This window comes from Symphalangus syndactylus, chromosome 19, assembly GCF_028878055.3.
Source record: "Symphalangus syndactylus isolate Jambi chromosome 19, NHGRI_mSymSyn1-v2.1_pri, whole genome shotgun sequence".
Taxonomy (NCBI): domain Eukaryota; kingdom Metazoa; phylum Chordata; class Mammalia; order Primates; family Hylobatidae; genus Symphalangus; species Symphalangus syndactylus.
This window is the reverse complement of record NC_072434.2, coordinates 74,063,753-74,083,284: the sequence shown is the minus strand read 5'-3', so window position 1 is coordinate 74,083,284 and position 19,532 is coordinate 74,063,753. Positions and strand designations below refer to the sequence as shown.

Here is a 19,532-nt window from a genome sequence, read left to right as displayed (position 1 = left end):
ATTTCTGAAAGAGAAACTGAACTTTCACATTACTTCAATTAACTTCTACTAAAAAAGCATTTCCTAGAATGTTATTATTCCAACTGGGCTTTTAAAGAAGTAAAATGAGCATGACCCTCCCCAGCAGGTGAGCAAACAGCTCCTTAGTTGGGAAGTTTGGGATCTTTGCAGGCCTCTTATAGCTCAGCATCACTCTGGAGTGGTATTTCCCAGCCTGTGTCTTCAGACCATTTGTTCACTTGCTCACAGGTGCAGGCAGGAGGAGGGCGGCGCTAAGCAGGTGTGGACACAGAAACCCATAGTCCTGTGTTAGTGATGGTTTCGTGATTGGCAAATCAGTGGAGAATAAAATTCCTTTTGTACAAAGTCGACCATATTCAAAACTAATGAGCAATAAAAAAAATTTATAAATTATCAAGTGTATGAAACAGAGTTGCCTGCTTTTATTAAGAATCTGTCAGAGTTCAGCTTTTATTTTTCATTCCCGGATGAAGGAAAGCAGGAATGCATCCCCGGTCAACTTGGGACAAATGATTTCCTGGTTTTTGTTTCCCTTCTTGTCTTTGAAAATCAAGATGGAAAGGTCAGGTAAGTAGCTTAAGGTCTGATTAATGGAACATTGTCAGGTATCCTATGGTGTTGCCTCAACCAGAGAGTTTTATTTTCAGGGTTTTGTATCTGTCTAATTGTTGAAGGTAGAGGCATTTCCGTAGACATCTGCAGGCAAATGAGGATTTTTTTCTGGAATGAGATTTTCAGAGACCTCTGAAAAAAGTATTTTAGTTCTGCTGGCTGGTCTTAAATAAAAACTGATTAAGATGTTTTGGGGTGCTGGATGGTTTGGGAAACAAGAAGGTGGACCGGTTCAGGAGGACCCACAGACAGTATGTAGCTCTTCCCTCTCCATTTCCTGGATTGAGCCTGCTGGGCTGGAGGTTTCACACCCTGTTGTGGTCCTGTTCCCTTAGGTCTTCCGTCCTCCTTCAAGTGGACTACCTACCCCACTTCCCCTCTCCCTAGCCTTTCTGTTCACATTCCAGGTTTCCTCCCTGGCTTCCCTTCATCTTAATGTTTTCTGCCACATTTGACATGATCTTTCTCAGCCCCTCCTCTTCCCTCCTCTGAACCACTTGGCATGATAGAAGTTATTTCTGTTTGTGGTTGTTCTATTGCCCTCTCTATTCACAAGGGACAAGTTCACAACTGTGCCTTGCACAGAATGTGTTGGAAAACACAGTTCTAATCCATTGCTATAGTCAGTTACCACCACTGGTTATGGGAGGTGCTGCTAAGGCTTTGTCTGCATGCAGAGATTGGGTAATTTGGCCTTCTTAACCACAGGCTAGCCCACAACTCTGGTCAACTGTCTTGTTCAGGATCTGCCATCTGGTGCGAGGAGGGATGAGAGAAAATATGGGTAGGTCAGTGTACATCTCTTGCCACCAGTTCTTCCATATTTATAACGTAGATGCCTAAGGTGATAGGAATTTAATCCAACAACTTGAATTAGCAGGTGAGAATTCTACCACTGAACCACCAATGCCTAACAACTTAAATTGGATTTTAGGTGCTTTTATGTTTATTTGTTTATTTATTTATTTAGAGACGGAGTCTTGCTCTGTCGCCCAAGCTGGAGTGCAGTGGCATGATCTCGGCTCACTGCAACCTCCGCCTCCGGGGTTCAAGCAATTCTCCTGCCTCAGCCTTCCGAGTAGCTGGGACTACAGGCACGTGCCGCCACACCTGGCTGATCTTTTGGATTTTTTTAATAGAGACGGGGTTTCACCATGTTGCCCAGGCTGGTCTCAAACTCCTGAGCTCAGGCAATCCGCCCGCCTCAGCCTCCCAAATTGCTAGGATTACAGGTGTGAGCCACTGCACCCAGCCGTGCTTTTATGTTTTTAAAGTAATTTTATACTTTTATAGAATTGCTGTCTAAAGTGATTCTATAATCTACAAAGCAAGAAATTCTATTTTATTTATTAAATAAGAATTTTTATTTTGGTTTCTGCTTAGAAAGGCAGACTAGGGGTAAAAACCCCAATGATTCTAAGTACATTGTCTGCTAAGATGAAGTCAGAAGTACTGTATGAAGAAAAGCAAAACCTAACCATTTTCAAGTTTACAATTCAGTGGTGTTTAGTACATTCATAATGCTGTGCAAACACTACCTCCATCTAGCTCCCAAACAGTTTCATCACCGAAAAGAAAACCAATACTCATTAAGCAGTCTATCTACATTACTTCCTCCTGCCAGCTCCTGGCAACCACAGTTTGCTTTCTGTCTCTATGTATTTACCTATTGTAGATATTTCATATATCTACATACAATATATGTCCTTCTGTGCCTGGCTTCTTACACTTAGCATAATATTTTCAAAGTTCATCTACATTGTAGCACGTATCAGTACTTCATTTCCTTTTTTTTTTTTTTTCTTTTCTTTTTTCTTGAGACAGGGGCTTGCTGTGTCACCCAGACTGGAATGCAGTAGGGCAGCCTTGACCTCCTGGGCTCAAGCAGTCCTCTCACCTCAGTCCCCTGAGTAGCTGGGACTTACAGGCATGCACCACCATGCCTGGCTAGTTTTTGTAGTTTTTGTAGAGACAGAGTTTCGACATGTTTCCCAGGCTGGTCTTGAACTTCTGGGCTCAAGCAATCTACCCGCCTCTGCTTCCCAGAGTGTTGGGATGACAGGCATGAACCACCGCAACTGGGCTAGTACGTCGTTCCTTTTTATGGTTGAATAATATTCCATTATAGCGAGAGATTGCATTTTGTTTATCCAGGGCCATTGTGCTTTTGTTCTTCAGAGTCAAAGCTCTTTACTATGTTAAACTACTTTTGACTCTTTCCCTTTACTTCTTTTTTGTTTTGTTTTGTTTTAGAGACAGGGTCTTACTCTGTCTCCAGGCAGGAGTGCAATGGTATACAATCCTAGCTCACTGCAGCCTCGACCTCCTGGGCTCAAGTGATCCTTCCGCCTCAGCTTCCTGAGTAGCTAGGACTGCAGGCATACACAACCATACTCAGCTAATTATTTTTATTTTTTGTAACGACAGGGTCTTGCTATGTTGTGTTGCCAAGGCTGGTCTCAAATTCCTAAGCTCAAGTGATCCTCCTGCCTTGGCCTCCCAAAGTGCTGGGATTATAAGTGTGCACCACCATGCCCAGCCTTACTTTTTTTTTTCTTCTTTCTTTCTTCCCTCCCTCCCTTCTTTTTAAAAATTAATACCATTTTCAAAGTAGTTTTACATTCATAGCAAAATTGTGTGGAGACAGGGGTGTATACCCCTGCCCCCATACACGCACAGCCTCCCTATTAACATCCCCCGCAGAGCGGTACATTTGATACAATTAATGAACCTACAGCCGGGCGCAGTGGCTCACTCTTGCAATCCCAGCACTTTGCGAGGCGGAGGCGGGCAGATCACTTGAGACCAGGAGTTCGAGACCAGCCTGGCCAACATGGCAAAACCCTGTCTCTACTAAAAATACAAAAATTAGCTGGGTGTGCTGGTTCATGCCTGTAATCCCAGCTACTCGGGAGGCTGAGGCAGGAGAATTGCTTGAACCTGGGAGGCGGAGGTTGCAGTGAGCTGGGATTGCGCCACTGCATTCCAGCCTGGGTGACAGAGTGAGACTCTGTCTCAAAAAAAAAAAAAAAAAAAAAAAAAAAAAAAAGAGCCTACATTGACACAGCATTACACCCAAAGTCACAGTTTACATTAGGGTTCACTCTTGGTGTTGTACATTCTATGGATTTGGACAAATGCAAAATGACATGTATCCAACATTATTGTATCATACAGAGTAGTTTCACTGCCTCAAAGATCCTCTGAGCTCTGCTTATTCATCACCCTTCTGCAACCTACTGTTTCCATGGTTATGCCTTTTCTAGAATGTCATGTATTTGTAATCATGCAGTATGTAGCATTTGATTGGCTCTTTTCATAGAAATATGCATTTAAGATTTCTCCATGTCTTTTTATGGCTTGATAGCTCATTTATTTTTACCACTGAATAATATTCCATTGTGTGGATGTACAACAGTTTATTCATTCACCTACTAAAGGACACTTGGCTGCTTCTAAGTTTTGGCAATGATGAATAAAGCTGCTATAAACATCCATGTGTAGGTTTTTGTGTAGATAGGAGTTTTCAGCTCATTTAGATAAATACCAAGGAGTATAGCTGCTTGATTGGATGGTAAGAATATGTTTAGCTTAGCACAGTGGCAATATCATAGGCAATGAGGTTTATCCAAGGTGTGATTATTGCTAATTGAAAACTTTTCTCAATACCCTGCTGTGATGACTTGCAATGTAGTCAGCATTGGCAAGGTTTTTTTTTTTTTTTTTTTTTTAAAGGGAGTCTCATTCTGTTGCCCAGGCTGGAGTGTAGTGGCATCATCTTAGCTCACTGCAACCTCCACCTCCTGGGTTCAAGCAATTCTTGTGCCTCAGCCTCCCAAAGAGCTGGGATTACAGGCATCCGCCACCATGCCGGGCCTTTTTTTTTTTTTTTTTTGAGATGGAGTCTTGCTCTGTCACCCAGGCTGGAGTGCAATGGCGCAGTCTTGGCTCACTGCAACCACCACCCCCCAGGTTCAAGCGATTCTCCAGCCTCAGCCTCCTGAGTAGCTGGGACTATGGGTGCATGCCACTGTGTCCAGCTATTTTTTTTGTATTGTTAGTAGAGAAGGGGTTTCACCATGTTGGCCAGGCTGGTCTTGAACTCCTGACCTCAGGTGATCCACCCACCTCGGCCTCCCAAAAGTCCTGGGATTACAGGCATGAGCCATCCACGCCTGGCCTAATTTTTGTATTTTTTTTTTCAGTAGAGACAGGGTTTCACCATGTTGGCCAGGCTAGTCTTGAACTCCTGGCCTCGAGTGATCTGCCCACCTTGGCCTCCCAAAGTGCTGGGATTACAGGTGTGAGCCACTGCACCTGGCCAGCATTGTCAATTTTTGACATCTCTGTGGAGACTGAATGAATTTTTTTTTCTTACAAAAAAAATTTTAGTTTTGTAAGAAACTCCCAAACTGCCTTCCAAAGTGTGTGTCACATTTGCATCCCCACCAGCAAGGAATGAGTGTTCTTGTTGCTCCACATCCACCCCAGCATTTGGTGGCATCAGTGTTCTAGCTTTTAGCCATTCTGATAGATGCAAGGTATTTCATTGTTGTTTTAGTTTGCATTTCCCTGATGACATATGATGTTGAGCATCTGTTCATATGCTTATTTGCTCTCTGTATACCTTCTCTGGTGAGTTGTCTGTTCAGGACTTTTGACCATTTTTAAATAAGTCTTCATGTTGCCGTATTGTTGAGTTTTAAGAGTTCTTTATATATTTTGGGTAGCAATCCTTTATTGGATAGGTCTTTTACAGATATTTTCTTCCAGTTTGTGGCTGGTCCCCTTCTTTTCACATTGTCTTTTGCAAAGCATACATTTCTAATTTTAGTGAAGTCCAGCTTCTTTCTTTCATGGATTGTACCTTTGGTATTGTATCTAAAAAGTCATTGCCAAATTCAAGGTCATCTACACTTGCTCCTGTGTTGCCTTCTAGGAGTTTGTTGTTTTGTGTTTTACATTAGGTCTGTAATTCACTCTACATTAGTTTTTGGGAAAGGTGTAAGGTCTGTGTCTAGATTCCTTCTTTGCATGTGGATGTTCAGTTGTTCTAGAACCGTTTGTTAAAAAGATAATACATATATTGCCGTTGCATCTCCATTGTATTGCCTTTGCTTCTTTGTCAAAAATCAGTTGACTATTTGTAGGGGTCTATTTTTGCCAAATGCATTTTTAATTCAGCGTAAAAATTTTAGTCCATTGTATCTTGCATAAATATTCATACCATAGAATATTTGAATTGTATTTTTTCAGCATCCTCACTGAGGGAAAATGTTACAAATATATGTCCTCATATTTGATGTAGACCATTGCATTTGGGGTTTAAGTTGTTAAATGGTTCAGGCCAGGCACGGTGGCTCACACCTGTAATCCCAGCACTTTGGGAGGCTGAGGTGGGTACATCATTTGAGGTTGGGAGTTGGAGACCAGCCTGGCCAACATGGTGAAACCCTGTCTCTACTAAAAATACAAAGATTAGCCAGGCATGGTGGGGGGCACCTGTAATCCCAGCTACTCGGGAGGCTGAGGCAGGGAGAATTGCTTGAACCTGGGAGGCAGAGGTTCAGTGAATAGATATTACGCCACAGCAGAGCAAGACTCCATCTCAAAAAAAAAAAAAAGAATCATGGTTCAAAGCTGACTTTAAAAAGTGATCGCTAGAGGCCAGGGACGGTGACGCACACTTGTAATCCCAGCACTTTGGGAGGCCAAGGCAGGAGGATTGCTTGAGCCCAAGAGTTTAAGACCAGTCTAGGCAACATAGTAAGACCCTGTCTCCACAAAAAAATAAAAATAAAGAGATTGCTGGAATGTTTAACATTAACCAAATTTATTTCAGTTTTTGCTACTGTGAAAGTTTTTTTTTGTTGTTTTTTTGTTGTTGTTGTTTTTTGTTTGTTTGTTTTGAGGCAGGGTCTCGCTCTGTTGCCCTGAGTGCTGCCAGAGTGCAGTGGTGCAGTAATACCTCGTTGCAACCTTAACCTCTTGGACTCAAGCGATCCTCCTGCCTTAGCCTCCCAAGTAATTAGGAATATAGGCACATGCTACCAGGCCTAGCCTTACAATTATTTTTTGTAGAAACAGGGTTCTCTCTATGTTGGCCAGGCTGGTGTTGAACTCCTGGGCTCTAGCAATCCTCCCACCTTGGCCTCCCAAAGTGTTGAGATGACAGCCATGAACTGCTTTACCTGGCCCTTTTTTTTTTTTTTACATAGCATTACATTGTATTAGGTATTATAAGTAATCTAGAGATTACTTGAAGTATGTGGGAGAATGTGTGTAGCTTATCAAAGTTGTATTTATTGAGTGCCTGAAGGTGAGGTATTATTTTGTGGATTTGTCTTTAAAATCAACATTGAAGTATTTTATATTTTTTTAAATTATGAGATAGCGTTACATTTCAGTTAAATTGCTATGCTTTTAACTAGGTAGACTCTCTCTGCGGCATTATGATTTTAATCCAGTGGTTGATGAGTATGACTATATGTTTTTCAATCCCTGATCAAACATTAAATCCTTATTAGAAATCAGTGAAATGTGGCCGGGCGCAGTGGCTCACGCCTATAATCCCACACTTTGGGAGGCCGAGGCGGGTGGATCACCTAAGGTCAGGAGTTTGAGAGCAGCCTTGCCAACATGGCGAAACCCCATCTCTACTAAAAATAAAAAAATTAGCCAGGCCTGGTGGCATGCACCTGTAATCCCAGCTACTCGGGAGGCTGAGGCAGGAGAATCACTTGAATTGGGGAGATGGAGATTGCATTGAGCCAAGATTGTGCCACTGCACTCCAGCCTGGGTGACAGAGTGATAATCTGTCTCAAAAAAAAAAAAAAAAAAATTAATGAAACTGGAGGAGGAGAAGCCAAAGGAAAACTAGAGTATGAGACAAGGGAATTCTGAATGTCAGTTCCCAGGAAGCTGCCTCAAGTTGTTTTTTGAAAATATTAATAACAGATTTTATATTAAAAGCAATCATTGTCACTGCTCTCGGAGGAGTGGTGGCCAATGCCAGTGCCAATGCCAGTGGTGGACATGTGTGTGGATTCTGCTTCTCATCCTCAGGTCTGAGCTCTTTCTACTCGGAGCTGATGAAAGGACTGGGTGCAGGGGGGCGCCTCTGGGAGCTCCTGGAGAGAGAGCCCAAGCTGCCTTTTAACGGTGGGTCTGAAAATTGATTGTTTCTTTGCTAGGATTAACGAATATGGCTTTGAACAATGAGACCAGCTCTTCCCCTACCTGCAAGGGAGTGAGGGATGAGCCACAATAAGGATGTGGCTCCTGCTGCATATCGGGCCGGGAGTGGGGGCGGTCAGGTTTTCTATGAGAGGGGGTGAGACAGCTGCTGGGGCACTGTTGTGGGCCAAGATGCCCCTGGATGCATGGGCTGGCCACATAGTGTGCTGCCCTCTGTTCCCCTCCCTGCATCTGGGTGTTACCGCCAAGGGCAGGGTGGAAGTCACTGTGGCCCAGGACTGTGACTAGGAAGGGTCCCAGCTAGTCCACCAAATTGATCTTCCCTAGTGATTCTGAAATCTCTGTGGAGGGCTAGGGTGGGAAGAAGGGAGGAGGAACCAGACATAAGAAAATATCTAAGTTTCTTGGCATTTTGGGGTGGGGTAGGGGAGGCTGGTACTCACTGGCTGGAGCCATCTCCTTCCTTATCAGTGACTTCCCTGGAGCTGTAGGGCGTAGACCAACTAGCCAGGAATTGGGAGAAATGGCTATGAGTAGTAACCACTCCCAACTGCTTATTGACTTCCTAGGACATTATTAGGTAGCCCCAGGTCCATAAGTGAAAGCCCAATATTCTCCAATGTGATAGGCCTAGGAAACAGGCCAAGCTGAGAGAGTTTGAGTGGTGTCTCCCAAAGCAGGGCAGGTGAACACCATAGGGCAGAACAGACCTCTGACCCCTCCAGTTCTGCGGCTGTTGTGCAGCGCTCCCTGTTTCATCATAACTCTTTCAAAATATTTATTCCGGGTAGATAGGATAAACTCTGGAGCTACACAGAGGCAGTGGCATAGAGAGAAGACCATCGGGTTTGAAACCAGACTAAGGGTGGATCTTAACTCCACTACCTGTTAGCTTAAGCAGGTTGTTGTCTGTGGTCTTCAATGTCCTCATCAGCAAAATTGGAATTATAATTTCTACCTCTCAGGGTTGTAAGGATCAAATAAGACCGTCTATGTGTATAGTACCTTGGACATGGTAGGTGCAGAGTTGGCACGTGGTAAGCATTTAGCCTAGGTCTACTTCTGACTTGCCCTTTAAGAGCTCATATACCAGGATTAGCTGTGGTGGAGTCACCCATCTGTAGCTAGATGAGTAGGAGAACCGAGTTCAGCTGTGAGTTTAATTTTTTGCTGTAAGTAATTAATATTACATTTTATGTTTCAGAGGGGGTCATCTTAAATGAGAAAAGCTTCCAGGGTACTTTGGAGTTTAAGAACGTGCATTTTGCCTATCCGGCTCGCCCAGAGGTGCCCATATTTCAGGATTTCAGCCTTTCCATTCCGTCAGGATCTGTCACGGCACTGGTTGGCCCAAGTGGTTCTGGCAAATCAACAGTGCTTTCGCTCCTTCTGAGGCTGTACGACCCTGCTTCTGGTAAGTGGTTCACCACACTGTAGCACTGGGGGACTCTCCCAAGCTCTGCTCCCAGTTTTGCGCCCTGGAAGATGCTTAAACCATGCAGATACCTTATTTTGTGAGAGTACCTTCTTTTCTAAGTGCCAGTGGAAAGAAATCCCTCAGACAGAAGGTATCATTTGCAGGGGCATGACAGCTCATACAGAGGCCTTTAGAGCTTTTTGTATATCATGTGTCCTACCTCTTCAAGCCCAGAGTGACTTCCCCAGTTCTACCTCCTCATCTCCCGTGTGGGTATCTCTGGACATGCCCTCTACTGGGAGCAGGTGGACGAGGCTGTGCTCAGCAGCCAGGAGAAGGTGCCTGGGGTGCTGCTGGACATCCCTACACACCAGCAGCACCCTGGACAACCACCGTGTGCCAGCATGCGTGCTGGGCGCAGGAGTGATGGGAAGCTCCTGGAGAACCTCTGCCTCTGCCTGTGACCTATTGAGTGCTTATTGTGCACATAGTTAACTTGGCAATCAGTGATTCACTTTTTTTTTTTTTTTTCTTTTGCGACAGAGTCTTTCTCTGTCGCCCAGGCTGGAGTGCAGTGGCACAATCTCGGCTCACTGCAAGCTCTGCCTCCCAGGTTCCTGCCATTCTCCTGCCTTAGCCTCCCGAGTAGCTGGGACTACAGGCGCCTGCCACCACGCCTGCCTAATTTTTTTGTATTTTTAGTAGAGACGGGGTTTCACTGTGTTAGCCAGGATGGTCTTGATCTGACCTCGTGATCTGCCCACCTTGGCCTCCCAAAGTGCTGGGATTACAGGCGTGAGCCTGGCCAGTGATTCACTTCTTTTTTTTTTTGAGACGGAATCTCGCTGTTGCCCAGGCTGGAGTGCAGTGGTGCGATTTTGGCTCACTGCAGGCTCCTCTCCCCAGGGTTCATGCCATTCTCCTGCCTCAGCCGCCTGAGTAGCTGGGACTACAGGTGCCCGCCACCTTGCCCGGCTAATTTTGTGTATTTTTAGTAGAGACGGGGTTTCACTGTGTTAGCCAGGATGGTCTCGATCTCCTGACCTCGTGATCCACCCGCATTGGCCTCCCAAAGTGCTGGGATTACAGGCGTGAGCCACCGCGCCTGGCTGTGATTCACTTCTATGTGACTGTTCCATTGAAACTATTTTGAGCTAGTAGGGATTTTCTTAATGGATGATTTTTCTCATTCTAGTTTTTATTTTATTTTTAACTGGATTATAACATCTTTAAGAGCAAAGAGCCCATGATTTTACTTCTTTATATCTTCCCTGTAGTAGACAACAATGTCGGCAAGCAAACAACTCTTAGTAAAAATCAAATCATGAATTTAGAAAGAATATTTTGGCCAGATGTGGAGCCCCACACCTGTAATTCCAATTTGGGAGGTTGAGGTGGGAGGATCACTTGAGGCCACAAGTTGAAGACCAGCCCGGGTAACATAGTGAGACCCTGTCTCTATTTATTTAAAAAAAAAAAAATTATTTAATTTAAAAAATGAATGTTTTGTGTCTTTGTGCTTATGCTTTTTGGTTAAAACAATGTAAAATCTCATTGTTTTACATGTCAGATAAATGTGACTTGAGAGGAAAGGACATGTTTACATGTCAGATAAATATGTGACTTGCAAATCTTGACCCACAGAATCACCACCTGTGTTAAAATGGGGCTTACTACAGTGTTTGCCTCTGGAATCACTTTCTTGATTCACCATTGACTTGCTATAAAATTTGGAGTTTAAAAAAATCCTAGTTAGCCGGGCACAGTAGTTCATGCCTGTAATCTCAGCTCTTAAGGAGGCAGAAGTGGGAGGACAGCTTGAGCCCAGGAGTTTGAGACCTGCTTGGGCAATATAGTGAGACCTTGTTCTCCACAAAAAGGAAAAAAAAAAAAAAAAGACAAAAAACAATCCTATTTAGGTTGCTGTAATTCAAGTAAAAATACTGAGTCTCTGGTTTCTTCATCACAATGAATAAATCCAGGACAAAGCGAACTGCAGTTAAATGTCTGCCATGTGTAGTCTATAGAGAGCTCTGTGCTTTTTCATCAAAGACCTCAAGTTTTTGCCAGTTTGTGAACGTTTCCAGCTGGCTTCTATAATTCCACAGCATTAACTGAGAAGAAATGGCATTTCTTATGCTGTCACTGTTGTCATGATCACCAAGTATTGTTGAGCACCCTCAATGTGAAGAATTCTGTTAGCGAAAGTCATAGAGATAGCGCCTGATTATTTAAAAGCTCTGCCATGGTATCGACCAGATTCTTAGTTGCACACAACGGATTCCTCACCAACTAAGCTTATACAGAAAGGGATATTTTAAGGAGTAATAAAAGAGCTCAAAAATCACTGGCAGGAATGAAAAAATAGATTCTAGATTGTACTTCCAGGACAGTTCCCAGAACTCCACCCCAGAACCAGGCCTTCAAGGTAGCTGCTGACACTGGCGTGGTCAGGAAGCTACAAATTTAGGAGTTGCCATCATGAATGCCAGCTTCAGAGCTGTGCCATCTCTGCCAGTATTTGTGCCAGCAAGTGGATGCCTCATGGCTTGCCCCTCCCTTCTGAATTAAAGCTTTGCACAAGTGCATCTTATCAGTGGAATCCTAAGTCACTAGGGAAAACTCCCTACAACCTCCAGGGTACAGGAAGGCAAGCTGGACAGAGGGACTCAGTGAGATAGTCATCCAGCTATTATCGGGAGACAATAACTTGGACAATCCAGAAAGTCCCTTTTAGCTCTGAAATTTCATGAAATATGTTAGTTTTAGAGTCCATCTGGAGATTTTCAGTACATTTTGATCTTTAAAAAATGAGTCTGGAATTTTCCCACCAGATCCTTTCTGTGTTGGTCATCAGCCTCATCACACTCGGTGACTCTTTCCTTTCCTCTCAACAAGGAACTATTAGCCTTGATGGCCATGACATCCGTCAGCTAAACCCAGTGTGGCTGAGATCCAAGATTGGGACAGTGAGTCAGGTAAGAAGAGACGCTTCCATTTCTGTTTCACTTTCTTTTAAAATTACTTTTGTCTTTTGCTTTTTTTTTTTGTCTCGAACTTCTCAAGAGAGAAGGAATGGAAGTCCTTGGGATGTATTAAGCTCATCCCACATGGCAGGTTGTTTAGGTTTGCAAGTAGCGCTGTTTCCTGAAAACCCTAAATGTTTGAGCAAGGGTGAAGCATTGACTTTTTATTGAAAGCTGGAGACTACCATTACTAGATAGTCTAGAGGATGGGGAGGAAATGATAGAAGATTTTATTGACTCTTTTTTAGCTTTTACTGATTCTTCCCCACTTCCCATTTTCATCACCAGCCACAGTCTACTATTCTGCATAATGGGCTTCAGGGAGAAGTGAGCAAAGACTATGGCAAGAGCCAGAGTCCTCCTTGCAAAGAAGTTGCAGATTTCAAAGCAGAGTGTTAATGTAATGTGGTCACTTTGATAAGGCCATTTTCACAAGACTCTTTGGGGCAGGGAAATGTTGCTGCAGCTGTTTTAATTTTTATTACCAGGCTGTGCACACAGCATACAAACCTGAGCCTCCCCCCATTTCTGAACCTCTCTTTGTGATTAGCTCATCCTCTTCCCCACTCCACTTGGGTGAGGGCAGGTGGACAGTGATGGGTGCTCAGGAGTGCAGGGACATCAGTGGTGTATATTATTAGGGATGGAGAAAAGAGCCTGGAAGTGTGCTTATTTTTTAGGACTGCTCCATAGGGTTCTGTCAGAATTGTTTGTTCCCATCTGGTCTGTGTGTATTTCAAAAGGTAATGGATGGAGATGGATTCCCCGCTTTGTCCTGAGGAGAAGGCAGGCAGCTGGAAAATGCAGATGGACTCGGGGTCTCCCGGTGCCTCCTGATTCCTAAGGCAGGGGACTGACATTTACGAAGTTCCTACCATGTGCCAGGCGCCTTGTGGGCACCTGCTGTGAGGTCTCATTGCCTGCAGCATGGTGAGAACTACACATGATAAAATCCTGTTTATGGCAAAACATAAATTTTAAAAACGACTGCTAGGTCTGAATTTATTAGACATGTTGGAAGTCTGTTTGAAATTCGTGATATGTTTTATTTCCAATTTGTAGGAACCCATTTTGTTTTCTTGCTCTATTGCTGAGAACATTGCTTATGGTGCTGATGACCCTTCCTCTGTGACCACTGAGGAAATCCAGAGAGTGGCTGAAGTGGCCAATGCAGTGGCCTTCATCCAGAATTTCCCCCAAGGGTTCAACACTGTGGTTGGAGAAAAGGGTGTTCTCCTCTCAGGTGCATTTCTTTACTGCTTTGTAGCAAAGTCTCTATAGCCAAAGAACTTTTCACATGTTTCTTGTTTTTTTTGTTTGTTTGTTTGTTTTTTTGCGACAGAATCTCACTCTGTCGCCCAGGCTGGAGTGCAGTGGCATGATCTCGGCTCTTTGCAAGCTCTGCCTCCCAGGTCATACCATTCTTCTGCCTCAGCCTTTCAAGTAGCTGGGACTACAGGCGCCCACCACCAAGTCCAGCTAATTTTTTGTATTGTCAGTGGAGACAGGGTTTCACCATGTTAGCCAGGATGGTCTCAATCTCCTGACCTCGTGATCCGCCCACCTCAACCTCGCAAAGTGCTGGGATTACAGGTGTGAGCCACCGTGCCCGGCCCACATGTTTCTATATTGCAGTATTATTTTCTAATTAGGTTTTCATCTTTAGAGTTTTTGAAATTAGCCTTACCACTTGCTCTCTTATATGTGGAAAACTCCCCAGTGTTTTTTTTCACTTTCTACCCCATATGTGTTCCAAAAATTCTGAGTAGTACTCAGCCACACCAAGCTTTTTTTCATCTGAAAAAAAAAACAAAAAACAAAAAAACAAACTGTATTTTGCAACCTGAGACCCTCAAATATTAAATAAGAAGTGGCAGGATGATTTGCCCAGGGAGTCAGGGAATGTGCATCAGGAACAAAGCTGAAATTGAAAGAATTATTTACTCCCTACATACTAGACCAGGGTTTGACAAACTTTTCTTTAAAGAGCCAGAGAGTAAATATTGTGGGTTTTGGCCAGGCACGGTGGCTCACACCTGTAATCCCAGCACTTTGGGAGGCCGAGGCGAGTGGATCACTTGAGATCAAGGGTTCAAGACTAGCCTGGTGAACGTGGTGAAACCCCGTCTCTACTAAAAATACAAAAAGTTAGCCAGGCGTGGTGGTGGGTGCCTCTAATCCCAACTACTCGGGAGGCTGAGGCATGAGAATTGCTTGAACCCAGAAGGCAGAGGTTGCAGTGAGCCAAGATTGTGCCATTGCACTCCAGCGTGGGAGACAGAGCGAGACTCTATCTCAAAAAAAAAAAATTGTGGGTTTTATGGGTCACATATGATTGCCGTCACACATCCTTCTTTGTGTGTGTGTGTTTTTAAGCAACTCTAAAAATGTAAAACACATCTTAGCTTGAGGGCCGTGCATAAACAAGCCATGGTTCAGGTCTGGCCTGTGGGCCATAATTTGCTGAATGGACTCACGGCTGTGAGGTAAAGTGAGCGATTCCCTGTGATGTCAGACCACACCTATAATTCTGGATCACATTATGGTTGCTGTATTTTGAGGAGAGAGAAGACTCACTTTGTATTTCTTTAAAGTGCAGAAATGAACCAATGAGTAGAACTTAAAGAGAAATAAATTTTCAGCTAAACACTTTTTTTAATACAAGTATTGAAATGTTTGCTTGCAAGATAACAAGTTCCTGGCCGGGCATGGTGGCTCACGCCTGTAGTCCTAGCACCCTGGGAGGCCAAGACAGGCTGATTGCTTGAGCTCAGTAGTTCAAGACCAGCCTGGGCAACATGGCGAGACCCCCTCTCTACCAAAAATACAAAACAATAGCCAGGTATGGTGGTGAGCAACTATGGTCCCAGCTACTCGGGAGGCTGAGGTAGGAGTACTGCTTGAGCCCAGCGAGGCAGAGGTTGCAGTGAGCTGAGATCGCACCACTGCACTCCACCCTTAGTGACAGAATGAGTGAGACTCTGTCTTTAAAAAAAAAAAACAAAAAAAACTTGTCTCTGTTTGAGCAGAGGGTTGGTGCCTCTTTGTCACAGTGAAGGCTGGCAGATTAGACTAAAATAATAGTCTTTTCCAATGCTAAACTTTTCATTTGAAGTTAGACCACAGAAAATATAAAACAAAAGGGTTTTAAGCTTATTGTATATGATTAAAAAATATATATATAAGTAGTAAATGAAAAGGCATCTTTGATAGATCTGAGATGTTCCAGGAGTAGAATTCCTGACTGCTGTGTGAAAGTGAACTGCTACTCCATCTCTGAAACGTATCTGAGAAATGGGGCAGAAAACCAGTGTAAACTGCTCGTGGTGAAATTATTATTATTATTATTATTATTTTTGAGATGGATTCTCGCTCTGTCGCCCGGGCTGGAGTTCAGTGGTGCAATCTCGGCTCACTGCAAGCTCCGCCTCCCGGGTTCACGCCATTCTCCTGCCTCAGCCTCTCCGAGTAGCTGGGACTACAGGCGCCCGCCACCACGCCCGGCTAATTTTTTGTATTTTTAGTAGAGACGGGGTTTCACCTGGTCTCGATCTCCTGACCTCGTGATCCACCCGCCTCGGCCTCCCAAAGTGCTGGGATTACAAGCGTGAGCCACTGCGCCTGGCCCTTCGTGGTGAAATTATTGAACATTGAAGTGTGAGGCTTCTCCCAAGAGCACATCAACTCCCTTGAAACAGATTCTGCATGTCCTTCCCTCTGGTAGGATCCTCCAGTTCTGTTTCTCAGTGAAGTAACCAGAGGTTCCAGTCTGCTCTTGCTTTCTGGGAGGAAGAGAGAGCACCTAGTAATAGATTCCCAGTGTACTGATTGGCACCACAAATGACTCAGAGGGGACCTAAGCCATCAGCAGGCTGCTCTAAGGACCTACCTCAGGGCACTCAGACACCCTCACCAATCAGAGGCTCAGGAGAGGGTTTTCCTCACTGCCCTCCTTGTGTGCGCTGGTTTCCTGTTTGAGAGCAGCATTCAGCAGCACCACACACCTCAGATATAGAGGATGAACCTCTCTTATACGAAATAAAATGATGTCCAGCAACTACTGTTGATAAGCATGTTCAGCCAATAAAATCAACCAAAAAGGAATGTTTTTTATCCCCAAAAATGGAATTGGGTTTTATAAACAATGTAAGTTGGGAGGAGTGAGCACTCTGAGACTTTCCAAGTATGACTTAGGAGTAGCATCCTTGGAGGAAAGGAGGGAGGATGGGGTGAGACAAAGATAGGGAGGGAATCAACACAGATCCTGCTGACTCCACTCCATCCCACCTTCTCCCACACCTACTTCCAGTTTGTTCCCTCACTTTTAGTAGAATTTGAGCTTAAAAAGACAGGATTAGAGTGGCTTACTATAACTTTCAGTGTCATACACATATTACTATTTTTTCCTCTAGAGGAGGGGAAAAAAACATCATAAAGAATAAGTGCTATGTTAGTCAGGCATGGTGGCATTGCCTATAGTCCCAGGTACTGGGGAGGCTGAGGCAGGAGAATCACTTGAGCCCAGGAGCAAGAGGATGCAGTGAGCCATGATTGCACTGCTGCAGTCCACCTGGAAGACAGAGCAAGACTCGTTTCAAAAAAAAATAAAAAAAGAAGAAGAATTTCTATAATGTGGGAATATTAGAATTATCAGTCTCAGCACCATTGATGTCTTTTGCTCCCAGACATTTCAAGTGTTTTTTGGAAACCTGCAAATATCTTGAGTTTCTGGTTTCCTTTCTACATTGGATATTCTGCTAGGGAGGAAGTATGTGTAGTGATGAACAGCATAGATCTTTACATGCTTTTAAGAGCATACCCCTTGCACTGTGTAGGATCAGATCTCCGTTCTGCTACTTACCAACTGTGAGAGCTTGGACATGTTACTTTGTATCTCAGTTTATCATCTGTAAAATGGGAATAATTATAGGGTCTATCTCATAGGATTTTTAAAAAGATTAGCCAGGCACAGTGGCTCACACAGTGGCTCACAATCTCAGCACTTTGGGAGACCAAGGCAGGAGGATCTCTTGAGTCCAGGAGTTTGACACCAGCCTGGGCAACAGAGCAAGACCGTCTCTACAAAAAATTTTACAAATTAGCCAGGTTTGGTGGTATGGGCCTGTGGTCCCAGCTACTCAGGAGGCTGAGGCAGGAGGATCACTTGAGTCCAGGAGGTTGAAGCTGCAATGAGCCATGTTCATGCCATTGCACTCCAGTTGGGTGACAGAGCAAGACCTTGTTTGAAATTATTTAAAATAAAAACATTAAATGAGATAATACATGCAGTGCATATAGAAAATGCCTGGTATTGGCTGGGCACTGTGGCTCCTGCCTATAATCCCAGCACTTTGGGAGGCTGAGGTGGGTGGATTGCTTGAGCCCAGGAGCTTGAGACCAGCCTGGGCAACATGGCAAAACCCCGTCTTTACCAAAAATTAGCCAGATGTGTTGGTGCACACCTGTAGTCTCAGCTACTTGAGAGGCTGAGGTGGGAGGATCACTTGAGCCCAGGAGATTGAGCCTGCAGTGAGCCATGATCACGCCACTGCACTCCAGCATGGGTGACAGAGCGAGACCCTGTCTCAAAAATAGAAAGAAAAGAAAATACTTGGTATATAGGAAGTCCTCAATACATTTTGGCTATGATAATAATTATTAATTTTGGGATTGATACATTTTAAACCTATATTTTAAAATAGGTTTCTGGTCTATCTGTGTCAGCTGTGACTAACTAGAAGAAGCTTACCTTCAAATTGTTATATGGTTTATCATAAAAGCCTATTACTAAGATTTTTTGTTGAGGCTTTCTTTTTTTAAATATTGTCTTTGTCAGGTGGGCAGAAACAGCGGATTGCGATTGCCCGTGCTCTGCTAAAGGTAAGCCTGAAGTGACTTGGATGTTTTTTAAATTAGGGATTATTTTTATTAGGGACCTTGTAATAATTTGTAATTTACTATTTGTCTTCTTCCTTTTCTTGTTTTTTTTTTTTCTTGGAGGGGGAGGGTGACAGTTCTGGTGAAAGGTAAGTTAGTGTAGTATATTGTCCAAATTTAACAAGTATTTCTTAGGTATCATGAGCCCAGTACTGTGCTAAGGTTGTTGGAGGTAGAAGAATTTAACACATGGACCCTGCATCAAGAAGCATACAGTCTAGCCAGTGAAACAGTGATTGTTAATGCAAAATACAAAACAGCATAAGTATGCGTATTTGTACAATCTGTAATCAGCTGCTAAAGTGAATAGTACAGACTTGGAGTACTTAGACAAGATTCCTAGAAGGAAAGGGAAGAGCCATTTTAGCTGAAAGGCAGGCATTCTCTTTTTAAGGAAGCAATAGCCTTCCCTTTGTTATACAACTGTTCTTCTCAGGCGTATAGGTGATTAAAAAAAAAAGCAGCTTTACTGAAGCAGAATTTACATATATAAAATTCATTTATTTTAAATGTACTTTCCAGTGACTTTTAGTAAATTTGCAGAGTTGGTTGCACACAAAGTCCAGTTTCAGAACATTTCTGTCACCCTAAAAAGATCTCTCGTGCCCACTTGCAGTCTTTCCCTGTTTCCAGCCCCAGGATGCCATGAATCTACTTTCTGTCTGTCTAGACTTGCTTTTCCAGACATTTCAGATAAATGGAATCAGACAATACATGGTTTTTGGCATCTAGCTTCTTTCACTTAGTACAGGTGGAGTGTTTTTGAGATTTCTCCAATTTGTAGCTTGTATCAGTACTTTATTCCCTTCTACTGTTGAGTAGTATGGATGGATCCCTATTTGTTGATCTGTTCATCAGCCGATGAACGCTTGGGTCATTTCCAGTTTGGGGCTATTGTGAATAATATATGAAGAATAGTAGCTACCTTTTTGTGAGGGTGTGTGTTTTCATTTGCAAAGCTAGACTTGTAATGTTTTATCTACATCAGATTAGTCTTTTTTTTTTTGGTCTTACGTGTTAGCTTTTCTTTTTTCTTTTTTTCTTTTTTTTTGAGACAGAGTCTCGCTCTATCATCCAGGCTGGAGTGTAGTGGTCCGATCTCAGCTCATTGCAACCTCCGCCTCCCAGGTTGCAAGTGATATTCATGCCTCAGCCTCCCAAGTAGCTAGGATCACAGACGCACGCCACCACACCCGGCTGATTTTTGTATTTTTAGTAGAGGTGGGGTTTCACCATGTTGGCCAGGCTGGTCTTGAACTCCTGACCTCAAGTGATCCACCTACCTTGGCCCCCCAAAGTTAGTTTATTATTTCTAAATTAA

General features: G+C 43.6%; 1 protein-coding gene and 1 non-coding gene across 5 annotated transcripts in view; both read left to right on the top strand.

Moving 5' to 3' along the window:
- ABCB10 (ATP binding cassette subfamily B member 10) overlaps positions 1–19,532 on the top strand; it is a 44,096-nt gene that overhangs the window by 20,686 nt on the left and 3,878 nt on the right. For all 4 annotated transcript variants that reach the window (XM_055234634.2, XM_055234635.2, XM_063613993.1 and 1 more), the window contains exons 7-11: positions 7,700–7,795; positions 9,036–9,245; positions 12,147–12,226; positions 13,337–13,517; positions 18,111–18,154. In XM_055234634.2, the coding sequence (XP_055090609.1) occupies positions 7,700–7,795; positions 9,036–9,245; positions 12,147–12,226; positions 13,337–13,517; positions 18,111–18,154 (611 nt within the window). The remainder of the gene's footprint in view (positions 1–7,699; positions 7,796–9,035; positions 9,246–12,146; positions 12,227–13,336; positions 13,518–18,110; positions 18,155–19,532) is intronic.
- LOC129459008 (U4 spliceosomal RNA) lies at positions 4,222–4,368 on the top strand. The gene has a single exon (XR_008649828.1). It is a non-coding gene; the product is annotated as a U4 spliceosomal RNA (small nuclear RNA).